The sequence below is a fragment of the Euprymna scolopes genome, chromosome 32 (assembly GCF_053919585.1).
Source record: "Euprymna scolopes isolate OS-2025 chromosome 32, ASM5391958v1, whole genome shotgun sequence".
NCBI classification, from domain to species: domain Eukaryota; kingdom Metazoa; phylum Mollusca; class Cephalopoda; order Sepiida; family Sepiolidae; genus Euprymna; species Euprymna scolopes.
In genome coordinates this window covers 39,905,753-39,924,998 of record NC_136513.1, presented here as the reverse complement: position 1 = coordinate 39,924,998, position 19,246 = coordinate 39,905,753, and the positions used below count along the sequence as shown (strand labels likewise).

At 33.3% G+C, this 19,246-nt stretch overlaps 1 protein-coding gene across 1 annotated transcript in view; it reads left to right on the top strand.

Moving 5' to 3' along the window:
- LOC145256298 (organic anion transporter 3-like) overlaps positions 1–13,352 on the top strand; it is an 80,497-nt gene extending 67,145 nt beyond the window's left edge. Inside the window, exons 8-10 of the mRNA XM_080115026.1 lie at positions 4,825–4,942; positions 10,300–10,372; positions 13,007–13,352. Coding sequence (XP_079971152.1) covers positions 4,825–4,942; positions 10,300–10,372; positions 13,007–13,282 — 467 coding nt within the window. The 3' untranslated portion in view covers positions 13,283–13,352. The remainder of the gene's footprint in view (positions 1–4,824; positions 4,943–10,299; positions 10,373–13,006) is intronic.
- The last annotated feature ends 5,894 nt before the right edge of the window (positions 13,353–19,246 follow it).

Genomic DNA, 19,246 nt, shown 5'->3' with positions numbered 1-19,246 from the left:
TTTTTTTTTTTTTTTTTTTTTAATAAATTAAGTTAAACCAATTACCGCCCTTAGACTCGTAAATCAAATAATAAATAAAGCCATGACAATTACCTCCCCTTAAAAACTTGCAAAAAAAAAAAAAAAAAAAAAAAAAAAAAAAAAAACTCTCTCTCTATAGATATTAACTGTGGCGTCTCTAAATCAAAATACGCTAACGGAAACAATTTACTGCACGAGCGTCGCCCTTTTAAAATTCATCATTCAATAAAATAAAAAGCTATAGCAAACATCTAAATGACTACTTTAAATACAGTTCCTGATTTCAAAAAAATGAAAACCAAAAGGTAATTATATATATATATATTTTTAAATCAAATTTATTATGTAAATTCAAAAAAATATATATATTTTTTCTACTCATTTCTATCTCTAACCTATACCAATTTCCTTATTAATTTTCTTATAAATTTTATATCCAAACCTTTTACTTCAATTTTTCAGATTCATCTGCCTTACTTTTAATGCTAGGTTTATTTTTGGTGTCTTTTCAATTCAATAGAAATCCTCCTAAATTTGCTGATGAGGAGACCGTGCTTACCAAAAAAACTATGTATAATTATTCTACGTGACTTCATGTATACCACAAATAAAAAGCACGGATTTCCGAAACGATCGTACAGATAATTGACTTTGTTGTTGTTCCTTCTTATGAAACTGATTTTTAATTTAATTAAATTTTGATTTTTAAATTTTAAAAATTTTAAAACTTTTAAATTATAAATCACATTACTTAATATATATATATATATATATATATATATATATATATATATATATATACATGTATATTCAGTATTTTCTGCAACATTGTGCAGAACATGAAAATTATTAATAGTATGAAAATGTGTGTGTATATATATATACACACACATTTTCATACTATTAATAATTTTCATGTTCTGCACAATGTTGCAGAAAATACTGAATATACATGTATATATATATATATATATATATATATATATATATATATATAATGCATACATTTATAGTACATACATACATTTTCATGCGAGTAATTGGATAATTTACCTTTTACCAGACGATCCATTCACGTGAAATCACCTTTCTCTTCACCATATTCCCTCTGCTTCACTTTTTGTCATCAAGTAAGATCTTTGACTTAGTTGCAGTTTCATCAAATACTTTTGTATGCAAAATCCAATCCCGCATTTTGCTAATTCCTACCCTCTGATGAGAAGGAAAGTAGTCTGTGTGTGTGTGTGTGTGTGTGTGTGTGTGTGTGTGTGTGTGTGTGTGTGTGTGTGTGTGTGGTCACGAATAGGCTCCTATATGGTTTACTATTTTACAAAACTGATTACATATAATGATAGAAGATGTATCGAGACACAGGAATGGTTATGTTTGATTTGGCAGAATGATGATTCATTAAAATTGTGGGGTCTGCGCTCGATCCTAGTCCACAAAGTATGGAAATAAAAAAAATTAAAAATTAAAAAAAAAAAACGTTTACAAGTGTTTTTGATAGAGATGTACATAATAATACTTTGATAAGTATGTTTTAACCTAAATAGGGATGGTATAATAAAATTGTCGGGTCTGCATTCGCACCTGGCCTTCATGGAATGGAAATAGGCACAAACTTTTATAAAGACTTTTCATATCTATCTGCATAAGTATACTTTGATAATCATGTTTCAGTTTGAAGAAATATGGTATAATAAAAATTATGGGGTGTTCGTTCGCACCTGACCTCCATAGAATGGAAATATGTCACAAAGTTTAACAAGGTTTTTTAATATAGATCCACAGAATATTGTGATAAGTGTTTCAGTGTGAACAGGTATGGTATAATAGGTTACGGGGTTTATCCATTTTATTTTTACTTTCATCATATTTTGCTTAGGTGTTGATACCCCCAAATTCGAAGCTATCTCTTTACAACTCTTCCTTTTCATAACCTATCATACTTTCATAAATCAGAGTCCATTTTCTGTAGGCTGTTTTTGAACCCAGTCAACGACGGGTACTTTTGCTAGTATATCTATATATACTGGCGCAAAAAATAAAGTTCGCATATTTAAAAAAAACCCGCAAATTTAAGCCAAATTCAATGTAGCTGTTTAAAGAACCTATACTTTTTATATACATCCACATTATGCCTTCCCCTTGCGAAAATAATAACTCTGATATTTTGTCTGGGTTTATTATTTCATTACAAACATACCAATCGATTAATTCACATTTTATCATTTTTCATAATTCTTGGATATGTTACTAATTTCGACAATCATTTTTCATAATTTTAACCCACATTATGACCACGCCTTACGAAAATAATAACTTTGATATATTGCCTGGTGCGATTATTTCATTACAAACACACCAATCAATAAACTCACATTTCATTATTTTTCATAATTCTTGGATATGTTACTAATTTTGACAATAAATTTACATAATTTTAACCCCTATTATCTCCCCTTACGAAAATAATAACTTTGATATATTGTCTTGGTTGATTATTTTATTAACGAAAACACCAATCAATAAACTCACATTTCACCATTTTTCATAATTCTCGGATATGTTACTAATTTATCATTTTTTTATCATTTTAATCCACATTATCGCCTACCTCTTACGAAAATAATAAGTATGTAATAATCTCTGTTAAAAATATACATGAAATAAAGTAATATTTAAATCGTAAACTGTTTCAGCCATTTTTGGCACTGACTTCTTATCCCCCACTCCACTGTTAAAAATATACATTAAATAAATTAATATCTAAAACGTAAAATGTTGCAACCATTTCCGGGACTGGCTCTATATTTTCCCCACCCACTGTTAAAAATATGAATGAAATATAGTAATGTTTAACTCGTAAACTGGTTTCGGCCATTTTTTGGACTGATTTCATATCCCCCACCCCAATGTTAAAAACATTCACGAAATAATGTAATGTTTAAATCGTAGACTGTTTCAGCTCATATATTAGATAAAGTAATTTTAAGATCGTAAATTGCTTCAGCCCTTGCCGCGCCTGACTCTTTAAAAAATATATATGAAAGAAAGTATTTTTGAGATCATAAACTGCTTCAGCCATTTCCAGGACTTATTTCATATTCCCCTCCCCACCTCTAATATATGCTGTATAAGTTATTTTGTATTTTTTTTTTAGAAGAAGGTAATGCCTTAAATCATCTACTTCCCTCTCTTTATAAACAGAAAAAGTGGTGGTAATGCTTGGGAGAATGAACAGGCACCAATTCACCACACCTTAACCTCACCTAAATAAAGAAGGTTTGGTAATCCCTGGCGGCCTCCAAAGTACTTTTCAAAGCAACATAATCGTCCTTGTCCCCCCCCCATCATCAACACATGGCATCACTTCCGAAAAATGACTCAACAGTTTTTCGAAATACATGATCTCATTATAAATTGTTTGTATTTCTTAAATATGGGTACTGCACTGTAGAAGCACCTTATTTAAAATTAATACTACTTAAAAAATAAATATTTCAAAGTGCAGTTAGTGATTAGGCAACACTTGCTTTGCAATAAACTAATCCAGAAATTAGATTGAGAAATAAAAACAGAGATAATACATGTCAGTTTCTTATTTAATAAATTGTTAGATGAAAGTACAGAATATTTTAAATAATACCTTCCCCTCCCCATATTAAGAATGGCTTTCTAAATAATAACGTTATTATTTCAGCACTGTCCGTATTCCGTGTGTCATCCCCCTCCCCTCCTCCGTCTTAAAATAATGTATGAAATTAAGTAAATATGAGTTCGTAAAAAAGATACATATGTTTGTTTTCATATTTACAAATTTCAAACCGCGAGTAAAATGTACGTATGATTTCGCTTTTTTTAAAATGCAAAAACATACCAAATGAATTGATGTCATTAGTTAGAATTTAAATAATTATAAAAAAAAATGAGCGTTCCAGCCTGAGAAAAAAAAAATAAACAAAGTTACGCGCATGCGCACAAAAACAAAATGTCAGCTAATGCTTAATGAACATTTTACATGTAAATTTGCCGATGTCTGTATGCGATATACATGTATATAAGCAAATATATTATTCGCTATAAACCACCCTTAGTGCATGAATATTATTTCCTGAGAATTTCAGTGCTATGTGACCAGTAGTCAAAGAGTTTACCTGTTAGATAATTACACACATACGTCTACTGTTTTATTTATATAGATTTTGAACGCGAAAAAATTGTTGATTAAAAAACTTTCATGACTTTGTTTTTATTTTATTACGCATGCGCAGAATTTTTCAAACCGGAAGGTTTAAATCGGATTGATGGTTTCAACACCCAAGCAAGACCATTTTAGTTTTATAATGTAACTAACAGGACACGTGTACAGGCGTTTCCCGGAAGTCCAAGACTCGAGTTTCGCCCTCATTTGTGTTCATCAGTTAGACACATCTGAACTTAAGATTCGAAACCCGAGCCTCTTGCATGAGAGGCAAGCAACCTGCCAACATAACAAACTCCCCGCACACAAGAAATTCAATTAATCAATACAGATTAAGCAAACCGCGCCGAAATCCGACTGTGAAATAAACCTACTTTGTCTCGACAAGGGACGCGATCATCCACCCAGCTAATAACTCCAAGCCGCGACGTTCTTTGGCTGTGCAATTTTATATATATATATATATATATATATATATATATATATATATATATATATATATATATATATATATATATCTACCACAGTAAAGATTAACTTTCTTAATATCTATTAACGTATTATTTATTTGTTTATATCTATCGTTTAATTTACAGGGAGTTATGCTCTTGACATTGCATCAACCATCTTTTCCCTCATCGGTATGGCAGGAATTAGCGGTGCGTTCAGTGGAATTTGGCTCTACACGCCCGAGATCTTCCCTACAAATCTAAGGTATGTAGATATACCCGTTGCAAAGACTTTGGCATCCTTACATTAGGTTTCAGTTTCTGCTGCTAACTTGTTGATGTTATGTTAAGTATTGGTCGCAGTTTGAAGGAGTTTTCTGAATTCCTTGATAAGATTATTGATCCGAATATGGTGACATTTGTGCCACCATTAACGATAAGTTGTCATCGTCTGTCTGTCTGTCTGTCTGTCTGTCCGTCTGTCTCTCTCTCTCTTTCTCTCTCTCTCTATGTATCTGTTTTTCCTCTTTATGTCTTTGTCTCTCCTTTGTATCTCTCTCTCTCTCTCTCTTATATATATATATATATGCGTGTATATATATATACACACACACACACACACACACACACACACACACACACACACACACACACATATATATATATATATATACTTTGGCTTCTAGTCATTATTTATTCATGTCTGATTAAACACGACAGAGTTTGTCTTTTTCCAATTTTGCTAATAATCTTTTCTATTCGTCGAGTGATTGTTCTTGTTTCAGCTGGTAGGTTATATAGTATAGCGCCCAGTGATTGTTGTTCAGCCACATTTTCCAGCGCTTTCTATCGGAACATCCTATCATTCTTAGGAGTGGTTGTTGTGGTTGCCGTTCTTTATCGAGGCTTGAGTGTATTTTTAATTAATTCTATTTTATTTTATATTAGTTATGCAGGTAGCTGTAGGGTGAATCATTTATTTTTAATTTTGATTTCCTTATTTTCTTTTCTTATTTATATCTCATGTATTTAGCTTTTATTTATTTATTATTAATTGTTGAATGTTGTTAGAATATTTGTCCCAATATTAGACGCGATTCGTTTAATAAGGAGCTGTATTTTTTTTTTAATTAGTATAGCTTCCAGTAATTTAAGTCTGAGGATGATCGGAAGCAGTGAAGGAAAGCGAATATGGCTGAAAAATAACCATTGGGCGCCAAACTATATAACCTACCAGCCGAACAAGAAAGATCGCTCGGCGAATAGGAAAGCTTACCAGCAAAATAGGAAAAAACTAACTCAATCGTGTTTAATCACACACACACACACACACACACACACACACACATACACACACACACACACACACACACACACACACACACACACATACACACACACACACACACACGCGCACGCGCACACACACACACACACACACACACATATATATATATATATATATATATATATATATATATATATATATATATATATACGTAGACTTTGTTGTTGATTTTTTTAAACGATATTAAGGTTAGCGTCTCCATCTTGGAGATCAGGTTTTTTTTTTTTTTTTTTTTAGAAAATTGCCCATTAATAACAGATAATTTCTCGTGTTTCCAACTACATAACAGAGAAAGAGAGCGTGTAAGAATGAAAGAAAGAAAGTTAGATGGGGAGAAAGGGAGAGATGGGACGATAAAAACGAGAGAAAGGAAGAGATAGGACGATAAAAAAGAGAGAAAGATAGCGAAATGAAACGTATGAATTACAACACCTTGTTTTCGGTGTCTAGTTTAAAAATCGTCGTATAGAGGCTACTTGTAAGGTTTTATTTATTATTGATTGAGAATTATGGCCACTAATACCACCACCACCACGAGGAGAGGAGAACTAGAAGCAACAGAATGTATAGTAATGTCCAAACAAACAGAAATGAGAGTACTGGGCGAACATAGCTACAAATACCTGGGAGTGCAGGAAGCAGACGCCATGAAAGTAACGGAAATGAAAGAGAAAATTGGAAAAGAATACCCCAGAAAAACAAGAAAACTCCTCGAAACCAAACTAAAATTCGAAACCTAATTAAAGAAATAAACACTTGGGCAGTGTCATTGATAAGATACTCTGGACCTTTTATAAAATGAACTAAAAAAGAACTAAAGGATCTCGACCAGAAAACCAGGAAACTAATGACGATTCACAATGCACTACATCTGAAGGATGATACTGACCGACTATATCTGGATAGGAAAGACGGAGGAAGGGGACTGATATGTATAGAAGACTGTGTAAAGAATTAGCAAAATACATAATGCAGTACACTGAAAGAATAATTACTCCAGCAAGAGAAACGAAAGAAACAAACAAGATAGAAAAAGAGACGAAGAATAAGACGAGAAAAGAAAAGAAGACAAACAGCTACACGGCTGATTCATAAGGATTACAAAAGAAGCAACTAACGAAAACATTTGGAAATAGATTCAAAAAGGAAATCTTCACTGAAAAACTGAATCACTAATAACAGCTGCGCAAGATAATATATAATAATATAATATTGTTAATTATGCAAACAAATTAATTTTGAACACACAGACAAATGGTACAAAGAAAAACCGGCAGCAGTAATGAAAAATGGAAGTCACAAGATGCTATGGGACATAGGTATACAAACGTATAAATCCATCCAAACAAGAAGACCAGATGTGATAATAGTTAACAAGAAGGAAAAGGCCTGCCAGATTGTAGATTTTGCCGTTCCAGAAGACCACAAAGTGAAAATCAAGGAGAATGATAAGCGGAGCAAATACATTGAACTGACCAGAGAGCTCAAAGGGATCTGGGGGATAAAGAAAGTAAAATAACAGCACTAATAGTAGGAGCGCTAGGAACGATATCAAAATACTTTGAGAGATTGGAATCAGAGGGATGGCCGGGAAAATACAACGAATTTCAGTAATGACTGCAGAAATATTAAGGAAAATCCTTGAATGTGGAAACTAACACGACACATAAACTACACACAAACTGGATATAGAAACGGCTACAGATGCAAAACACAAAGAAGCATCACATGAAATCATGAAAACTGAAACTACTACTACTACTACTACTACTACTACTAATAATAATAATAAAAGCAAAGATCGTTAAGACATAAGAAAACAATGACAATAACGATGACAACGACAACAATGATGATGATGGCGGTGGTGGTGGTGGTGGTGGTGGTGGTGGTGGTGGTGGTGGTATTAGTGGCCACAATTCTCAATTAATAATAACGTTTTATCTGTTCCGTTTTTTCCCTTAATCTCAAAATATGTATAGAATATCATACTTAATTTTTAAGAGTCTATGATAATTTTAAATATGTGTACAAAAGAGTCTGGAAACTTATTGAACGCATCTCTTGCATATACAACTAAAATTCGATCGAACTCAAAACTTTTTTCTCCAAATTTATAGACTGTGTTCCTTAGTGACTTACACTACACAGGATAATTCTTGGCCTTCGGGACAAGATCAAAGTGTAGTATCTGTTCCGGCAGATACTGCACTTAAGATAATTTGTACCAGTCAATGGAGGGGAAACCCTCTATACTGGGACAATTATTATTTTTGATAACCAGAGTGCCCCCTTTTTGGGGAGCTGGTTTTTACCTCACATTAAAAACGGCCTTGTGCCTAATTTGCTCAGTGGGGGAGCAAATAAACACCATCTGTTCCGGCAGATACTACACTTAAGATAATTTGTACCAGTCAATGGAGGGGAAACCCTCTATACTGGGACAATTATTATTTTTGGTAACCAGAGTGCCCCCTTTTTGCCTACTTTAAGGGGAGCTGGTTTTTACCTCACATTAAAAACGGCCTTGTGCCTAATTTGCTCAGTGGGGGAGCAAATAAACACCATCTGTTCCGGCAGATACTGCAAGCTATGACTAGCTAGGACTAGCTATGACTAGCAAAGACCAGATGTGGGGGCAACCCCACATGCCTGACCTTTAACCAGCTCCCATTTCCCACCTCTCGGGAGCTGGTCCCCCCTTTCCCTTCCCCCTCCCTTCACTCCTCACACTAAAAATTGGCCTTGTGCCTAATTTGCTCGGTGGGGGAGCAAATAAATACCATCTGTTCCGGCAGATACTGCAAGCAAAGACCATATGTGGGGGCAACCCCACAGACCTGACCTTTAACCAGCTCCCATTTCCCACCTCTCGGGAGCTGGTCCCCTTTTTCCCTTCTCCTTCCCTTCACTCCTCACATTAAAAATTGGCCTTGTGCCTAATTTGCTCGGTGGGGGAGCAAATAAATACCATCTGTTCCGGCAGATACTGCAAGCTATGACTAGCTATGACTAGCAAGGACCAGATGTGGGGGCAACCCCACATGCCTGACCTTTAACCAGCTCCCATTTCCCACCTCTCGGGAGCTGGTCCCCTTTTTCCCTTCCCCCTCCCTTCACTCCTCACATTAAAAATCGGCCTTGTGCCTAATTTGCTCGGTGGGGGAGCAAATAAATACCATCTGTTCTCCAGATGCTGCAAGCTATGACTAGCTATGACTAGCTATGACTAGCAAAGACCAGATGTGGGGGAAACCCCACATGCCTGACCATTAACCAGCTCCCATTTCCCACCTCTCGGGAGCTGGTCCCCCTTTTTCCCTTCCCCCTCCCTTCACTCCTCACATTAAAAATCGGCCTTGTGCCTAATTTGCTCGGTGGGGGAGCAAATAAATACCATCTGTTCTCCAGATGCTGCAAGCTATGACTAGCTATGACTAGCTATGACTAGCAAAGACCAGATGTGGGGGAAACCCCACATGCCTGACCATTAACCAGCTCCCATTTCCCACCTCTCGGGAGCTGGTCCCCCTTTTTCCCTTCCCCCTCCCTTCACTCCTCACATTAAAAATCGGCCTTGTGCCTAATTTGCTCGGTCGGGGAGCAAATAAATACCATCTGTTCCGGCAGATACTGCAAGCAAAACCATATGTGTGGGCAACCTCACATATAAGACCTTGGTCAATGTAGGGGCAATCCTTCATACCAATTGTCACTATCCAACTCCCCTACTCCCCGGGGAGTTGGTCCCCATTTCCCCTTCACTCCTCACATTAAAAATCGGCCTTGTGCCTAATTTGCTCGGTGGGGGAGCAAATAAATACCATCTGTTCCGGCAGATACTGCAAGCTATGACTAGCTATGACTAGCAAAGACCAGATGTGGGGGCAACCCCACATGCCTGACCTTTAACCAGCTCCCATTTCCCACCTCTCGGGAGCTGGTCCCCTTTTCCCTTCCCCCTCCCTTCACTTCTCACATTAAAAATTGGCCTTGTGCCTAATTTGCTCGGTGGGGGAGCAAATAAATACCATCTGTTCTTCAGATGCTGCACTTCTATTTCTTGTTCTCTTTCGGTGGAGGAGAAATCCTTCACGACTGAGACAATTTTTATTTTTGTACCTTTTCTCCACGTTAAAAAACGACCCTGGTGTCTAACTCTGTCCCGTGGGGAGGCATAGTAAATAGGTACACTACACAGGATCGAAAGCTGTTTCCACTTTTTCAGAATGATCTCCCTTATTTTTTTTCTTTTCTTTTAATTTTCGTTCCAGAACTGCCGCAATGGGTTTGGCTTCAGCAACTGCCAGACTTGGGAGTATGCTGTCCTCATACACGCGGATTTTGGTGAGTATATCGAAAGGATATTATTCGCAAATAGTTTCGGCTCATCTAACCTTCGACCTTCTTGAGGTGTATCTTGTCGATAGTCATCAAAAAAGTAATGCCTCCTATTTTTTTTTACATAAAAACTAAGACAATTAGGATCTACAAAGACAAATGTGGTGCTATTAAATCGAGCAACCTTTAGTGGCACAGAATTTATTTTTCTACATAGTTACCACCATTCTCAATTAACTTTTGCTCGGTCGTAAAAGTCCGAAGCATGCTTTATCACTCATATCGCAGTCGTCAACCTCCTCCCCAACTGTGCTGATATCAAGTGCATCGCCTTTGTAAACGTTCACCAGGCGCCGGTGAATGTTGATCGGTTTATTATTTTTCTGCATAGAGGAACCAGAGATTCGAGCTCAGACGAGCACCTGCCATGGAAATAACGATAAAGCAAAGACAGGCTCGCAACGTCTCTTCTGTGGGAGAGAGGTTGCAGGGAAGAGAGCAGATCTATTATAAAACTCATAATGATTGTTTAATTTGTTTAGAAGCCAGGTACGTCTAAGGATGGAGTAATGTTGCCACATCTGGGCAGGGGTTTCTAGAAAGACCTTATTCTGCATTGACAGAGTTCAAAACACTTCGTAGCCTAGTAGAGGAATCTCTTTTCTCTTCCCTGCAACCTCTTTCACACAGAAGAGACGTTGCGAGCCTGTTTATGTTTTATCGTTATTTTCATGGCAAGTGCTCGTCTGAGCTCCAATCTATGGTCCGTTTTGTCCAAACTTTCACAAGAAACACTCGTCTATCTGAAAACACAATAAATAATTTCCCCCACTCTTTATCTGTGGCGAAACCTAATCGTAGATTCCATGAACAAAGTTTCTTTCTCAGAACTGCACACCCGTGGAACTCTTTTCTATTTTGCATGCTTTCCAGCTAACTATAACATGGTCGTCTTCAAGTCCAACGTAAACAAGTTCTTGATGAGCCGTTTCCCTTAAGTAATCCAATTTACGAAATTTCCACCACTAACAATTATTACGACATTGTCCCATTGATTACTGTACGCTTATTAACCCTTACTCTCGAGTGGCCTCCGGCCCTTGATAAGTGGTGACTCCTTTGTATAAAAAGAAAAGAAAAGCGAACATTCCGTTTGCTTCGATGGATATTGTGGAAGAAAAAAAAGTTATTTTCTAATAGTGATGAAGTAGGACTTATTGCTGGAAATGTCTTATAAAGAATTACCAGAGATTAAAGCTCAATCGAGCACATTGAATAAATAAATAAAAGAAAAAAAAAACAAAAAACAGAGACAATAGAATTTTACCCTCTGCAAAAAAGGGACTGAAGAAAAATGAAGCGATCGGCCCCTAACTTGATTTTGTACTTTGTCAAGCAAAATATTAGCTTAGAATAGCACGTCCTAAGATAAAGTATTGCAGCCACATGCTATGAGCTGCTAGTTGTGACAGTATGTAACCATTACCTCCCCTTAGAGAACTCTCTAATCAACAGAGTTTAAGATTATTTAATGCCGAATCCAGTTATTTTGGAAACAGTTTTTTTTTATATATACTTGAAGTTCTTTATATCTTCAAATATTTATTTGTAGAGTTTGGTTTGGTTGTTTTGTTTTACGGCATATCAACCCTTTTCATTTTATTTAATGCCGAATCCAGTTATTTTGGAAATAGTATTCACGTTGCATCCAGTTATTTTGTAGAAGGTTTTATTCTTTAAGCTCTTTGTATTTTAAATCGAGAGTTTGTTGGGTTTGGTTTGGTTGTTTTATTGTGGCACTTATCGTTTTTGTTCCCTGTCCTGCAGAACATGAATGCATTTTTCAATGGGAGAGGGGAGAAAAGGTTACAGTATTAATGTTTGGTACAATTGAAGTTAGGAAACCAGTTAGTAAGGGGGGATATAGAAAGAGAACGGGGAAATGGGAAGAAGGAAAAAGGGGGGGATGGGTTGCTGTTTTCGTTTTTGCTTTTGCAGGACATGATTAAAATTTGCAAAAGGAAAGTAGAAAAACAAAAAGTGCTAATGTTAGGTGCATCTCATCTCAGGAAATCAATATCTTCAGACAGCCTGATCTGGTAGCACTAGGACGAAATTATTAAACCTGAAACGAGTTGATTGGTCGTAAACATCCAAACTAATGCCATGAATAAATATTTGCAGATATAAACATCGTTAAGCATAAAAGCTTTTTTTCCGAAATTACTGAATTCAGTATTTAATAAGTCGAAAAGGGTTGATACGCAGTAAAACAAAACAACCAAACCAAACATCATGAATAAATATTTGAAAATAAAAAGAACTTGAAGCATAAAAACATTCAGCAAAATGAGTGAAACGAAAATAAGGCTAATATGCCTTTTAAAAAAAACCCAACCCAAACCGAATATTAGTATTATTACATATTTTAAAATATAAACAACTTTGGCAAACTAACTGATCTCAAAAAGGGCTGCTGTGCCGTAATAGAAAACTCCGAAACAACCAAACTTCTAATCTTTGTAATATTTGTCCTTTTGTCTGCTTATTATAAATACAGACCTTTCTGAAACGTGTGTAAAATACCAATTTTGTTTTTGTTTTTTCTTTATTTTTTTCTTTATTCATTTTTTTTTATAGGCTATGTATGCTCCGTGGGCACCTGGCCTGATTTTCGGTGGTGGCTGTTTGCTCGCCTGTTCGTTGTTCTTTCTGTTGCCAGAGACGCATAACCGACAACTGCCGCAGACGATGGAACAAATGGAAGAATGGATGCAACAGCAGAAAGAGAAAAGAATCGGAAAGAAAAAACAGAGAGCAGAAACCAAGAAAAATATCATTTATAAAAAGAATCCGCTTATTGAATCAGAGCTCGAAAATATAAGTGAAAATAAAACGATACCAGCAGACGTTTAAAGTGTATATATATATATATATATATATATATATATATATATATATATATATATATATATATTGTCGACCGATTTCTCGTATGCGAGAAAGTCAGTTTCCTTTTCTTGTAGTGTTTGACTCGCAGATAGCTTCGCAGACCAGTCTGAGGGTAGAATCTGCGTAGAATATATATATGTTTATATATATATATATATATATATATATGTTTATATATATATATATGTTTATATATATATATATATATATATATATATATATATATATATATATATATACAGTCACTGAAACAATGGTGTTTCTGAAAAAGGTATTCAATGACACGAAGACCGTAATTACAGTATGTTCATTTGTACAAACATTATTGGCTACACATACGCATACATGTTTCTCAGTAGAGAATCTTTACAATGAAACAAAATTCTAATTTTAAATATATATATATATGTGTGTGTGAGTGTGTGTATTTGTTTTTTTTTTTGTGTGTGTGTGTGTGTGTGTGATTGTACTGCTGGGGTTTCTTTAAATGTCAATCAACTGAAGTATTTGTAACACTTTTTTTATTTATATAAACACTACTATCTACATATGTTCATGCATGTTTCAGCTGTGATTTATTCTGAAATCCACCATCATCAGGCTACTACTCCCCTGGCGATCTGATGACGATGGATTTTGAAAGAAACCACAGCTGAAACATATATGTACATATGTAGCCAATAATGTTTGTAGAGATAAGAAAAGTGGCTTCTATCTTGGCATAACACTTGATCCCTGAGATACATAAATATACAACTGTTCCATTTAAATTCGCTTATATTTAGAATTCAAAATATGAGATCAGTTTCATATACTATAACGTTAAATGTTCTCCAATTACTGGCTAATTAAAAACTTTATGGCAGTTAACCAATTAAATTTTTCTACTAACAATAACTCTCTGTTGTAAGAATATACAACCATACGTAATCGCCTAAAAACGTAGAACCCCTACCAAGAACAAAAAAAGACATGCAAATTAAACTGCTATAGCAAAAAGAGATGAATAATTTTGACATCGATGGCCTAAACTGTGAGGAAAAAGATTGAAATAGTTGTGTATTGCTGATACACACACACACACACACACACACACACACACACACACACACACATATATATATATAAATTGAACAATGAAAGTTACATATAACTTCATTATATCACTAGATCAATAAATACAGAATAAAAACAACCCTTTTAGTATATATATATATATATATATATACACATAAATATAAATATATATATATACATATATATACATATACATATATATATATATATATATATATATATATTGTTATTGAAAATTTGTTCAAATTTCAAAAAGCTTATGTATCTTAAAAGAAGGTATACAAAATTTTAATTGTCCGACAAGGAGTACAAATAAACAAGAAACCCCTTATTCCTTAGAGTTTTGAAGAATGCGATCATTTTGCTAAGAGGAAAAAGTTTGCAAAATATACAATAAATTTGGCAGGTTAATGCATTAAAGGAAACAAAAATATAAAATTAATCATAATATATATATATATATATATAAAATATATATATATATATATATATATATATTAACCAATAAAAGTTACATATAACTTTATTATATTACTAGATCAGTAAGTACAGAATTAAAAACGACATTTTAAAGCCATGGAATTTCGGAACTAAATGCTTCTCATCAGAAAGCCAGCATCATACAAAATATAAAATACGGATAAAAGCTGATTCATCGACATTTAAATTGAAAACGAAAAGACGCACATATTAACATATATAAAACTATAAAATGCAAGAACAAAATCAGTAAAATATAACTAGAAAGAAAAGAAAGCAAACATAAAATAATGAAAGTAATAGTAAAAAGAAAATATGCATCACTGAGAAATAATTGGTATCAATCAAAAAGAAGAGAGAATAAAAAAAATAATGTATCTGATGAGAAGCATTTAGCTTCGAAATACCATGGTCTAACTAGATGTTTTCTCATACTATTACCTTATTAATCTGTGAATTATGCTTTTCTGCCGATAGCAGAGTACTTGACCCGATTACAATCGCTTTTTCCTTTTGTCCGACAATTTATGGAAATTACAGGCCCCTACGCTATATGAACTCACATCACTAGCGACTACTGTGTACAGTTTTGGGTCATTGTGCGTGCTAAATAAATATAACGTCAATGTTTTTTTTTTTTTAAAGTTTTTCAAATGTCGCCTCTTAGTACTGAGTTCAAACCCCTGATAAAGTCAGCGCAAACGCCGATTTCTTTTGAATTATTTTTGACATAGACGTTAGGGGTTGCCCATAGATTGAATTCAACTTTTGAGAGGATGCTGGCTTTATAATCTTTCAAGCTTTTTAATTATTCTTGAATAATGGTTACATACTATCTTTGAGTTCGAATCTGACTAACATGTTTGTGTATTTTCACAAACCGGCTGAAAACCCCATGGAAACTTTCTTTGAATTCTGATTTGAGATTTTCCTTCTCTGATGTTCGTTTTAATTTTTGGACAAAACCTATTCATAGGCAAATCCCATATATTGAACTGTTGCATCCATCCAATCTTTACCAAAAATATGTCTATGTTTTTTAACATGAACATTTAATTTCTTTGTCGTTAAATGTAACATTACTGATTGATTTACCTTCAACACTTATTTCCGACCCAGTCACAATTTTGGCTGTTTTGCAAGATTTAGCATACTTGTTTTTTTCTTGTTTTGTTAAAAAAAAAATTTTTTTTACCTTTTTTATAAATTTATGAATGATCAATCTGATTTCGAATCTAGCTGCAGCTTGACGCATTTATTTAATATTTTCCCCAGCACGTATGTTTTTATCGTCTTTTTCGTTTGTTTTAGTGTGTCATATCCGACTTTAAATTTTCTCTTTGCTTTGCAATGGGATCGTTTATGCTCAATTCTGTTACATGTCAGGCAAGTTTTTGTGCAATATGGGTAATCTTTACTCCAATGCATGACACCGCACCGATAACATGGACTTGGTGATGACTTATTTTGATTTTTAGTGAATTGTCTTTTCGATGAACAATGTCCTTTTTTATTTTCTCCAGAGAATATGGTTTTGACATGACTAGCTGACTGTCTCAAACCAACTGCTGTAGTTTCAGGTTTCTAATTTAGTCAAAACTCTGCGTTGAGTTTCATAGCTTTTTGCTGATATCAATCTTTGTACGAATATCCGACATTTAAAAATCACCAGCACTCATTTCAGCAAATTTAAAACTGCCACAATGTTTGGTGATTATTAATGTTAAATAGTCCTCGCCATCTTTCCTAATTAAATCTAGGTATTTCCATCTTTTATGAAATAACGGCATTTTCGGAATGAACAGTTCTGGTAAGTGTTTTATGGTTTCAGAAAAGGTTAAATCATACGTGTTTCGCAGTGAAATGTACTTTACGAATATGTTGTGTTCTGTGGGTCCCAGTTTTCGAAGCAATAAACGGATCTTTCTAGAATTTCACAATGTCGCAATAAATTTTATACGGACCTGCATACGATACGAAAGTATTAACTTAGGTCGGAACGTAAAAAGCGTTCGAGATTGCGTTTTTAACAAATTTGGCAACTATTCTTGTTTGGTTTGGTTTGCTTTTATTTTACGGCGTATAAACCCCTTTTCGGATTATTAAATGTCAATTCCGGTCATTTTGGAAAAAATGGTGTCATGCTTCAAGGTGTTTATATGTTTAAATATTTATTCATGGGTTTTGAGTTATTGTTTTTTTACGGCATATCCATCTATTTCAGGTTATTTAATGCCAAATCCGGTCATATGCTCCAACTTGTTTATCTCTGTAGATATTTATTCAATCCTTTTTCAGGTTTTGGTTTGTTTGTCTTCCTATCTTTATTAATTCGTAATACTTGGTCTGGTTGTCTTGTAGTAGATTCTGTCGTTTTCGTACTCGGTCTTGTAGAGCATGCTTGCGTTTTGCAAACCGGCACGGAAAGGGATATAATGTAAGTGTTTGGTGTGCTTTAAATCAGATAGCTAGTAGTGAAGTGGGGGAGGAAAAGATGGGGGATGAGAAGGAGACTGTTATTTTTGGTTTGTAGCTTTGCAGAACATGTTGGAGTTTTACGAAGAGTTAAAAACAAAAAAAATCAAAGGGATTTTAATATAGGTTGTATTTGAGGCAGAGAATCCAATATCTACGGACAGCATGATCTGATAGTACCAGAAATACTTTTGTAGGTCACGTATTATAGTGCATTTGTTCACACGTTCAGAATAGTAAGAATTTTACCATTTTTACATTTTTGCTAAAGAAAGATGTAGAAGCTAACGCTGGCTTTGTTTCGTTTTTTGTCTTTTGTCCGGTTTCCTTTCGTTGTCTTTCTTTCTAGATGTCGATTCTGATTTTTGTTGTCTTGTATATTAAGTTACGGGACGAAAACGAAGTAGCAAAAAGGAACAAGACAAATGGATTAGACAGAGCAAGAACACAAAACAAAACAAAAAAGAAAATAAACCCCGATGTAAAACAAAAAAATAAAAAACAAAAACAAAAAAAAAGAAACGAAAAAATAGAACACAAAGAAATGAAAAATAAACAGAAAGATAAAAAAAAAACAATTTTGTCCGAAGCAGGATAGAAATAAAACAAACTAATCGGGATGAGTAAAAAAGAAACGAAAAGGAAATAGAAAAATGTAACAGAGGTAAAAGAAACAGAAAATGATAGATGGGACGAAAAATATAATGAACATGAAAAAATATATAATGAGCATGAAAAAATATAATGAACATGAAAAAATATAATGAATCTGAAAAAAATATAATGAACATGAAAAATATAATGAACATGGAAAATATATAATGAACATGACAACAAATATAATGAATATGAAAAAATATATAATGAACATAAAAAATATATAATGAATATGACAAAAATATAATGAACATGACCAAAAATACATAATGAACATGAAAAATATATAATGAACATGAAAAAATATATAATGAACATGGCAAAAAATATAATGAACATGACAAAAATATAATGAACATGAAAAAAAATATAATGAACATGAAAAAATATAATGAATATGAAAAAATACATAATGAACATGAAAAAATATATAATGAACATGACAAAAAATATAATGAACATGACAAAAAATATAATAAACATGACAAAAAATATAATGAACATGAAAAAATACATAATGAACATGAAAGATATATAATGAACATGAAAAATATATAATGAACATGAAAATATATATAATGAACATGAAAACATACATAATGAACATGAAAGATATATAATGAACATGAAAAATATATAATGAACATGACAAAAAATATAATGAACATGACAAAAAATATAATGAACACGACAAAAATATAATGAACATGAAAAAAATATATAATGAACATGAAAAATATAATGAACATGAAAAAATATATAATGAACATGAAAAAAATATAATGAACATGACAAAAATATAATGAACATGACCAAAAATATAATGAACATGACAAAAAATATAATGAACATGGAAAAATATATAATGAACATGAAAAAATATATAATGAATATGAAGAAAATATAATGAACATGAAAAAATATATAATGAACATGAAAAAATATATAATGAACATGAAAAAATATATAATGAACATGAAGAAAATATAATGAACATGAAAAAATATATAATGAACATGAAAAAATATATAATGAACATGAAAAAATATATAATGAACATGAAGAAAATATAATGAACATGAAAAATACAAGAAAAAGTATAAGAGAAAAAAAGGGAAACAAATAAAATGTAAAAGACAAAAAATAAAACAAAAAAAAACAGAAATAAAGCATAATAATGAAAATGTTATTATGTTTGTTTATTTTACTTCGATATAATCGACGTTCCTTTCTCTAAGT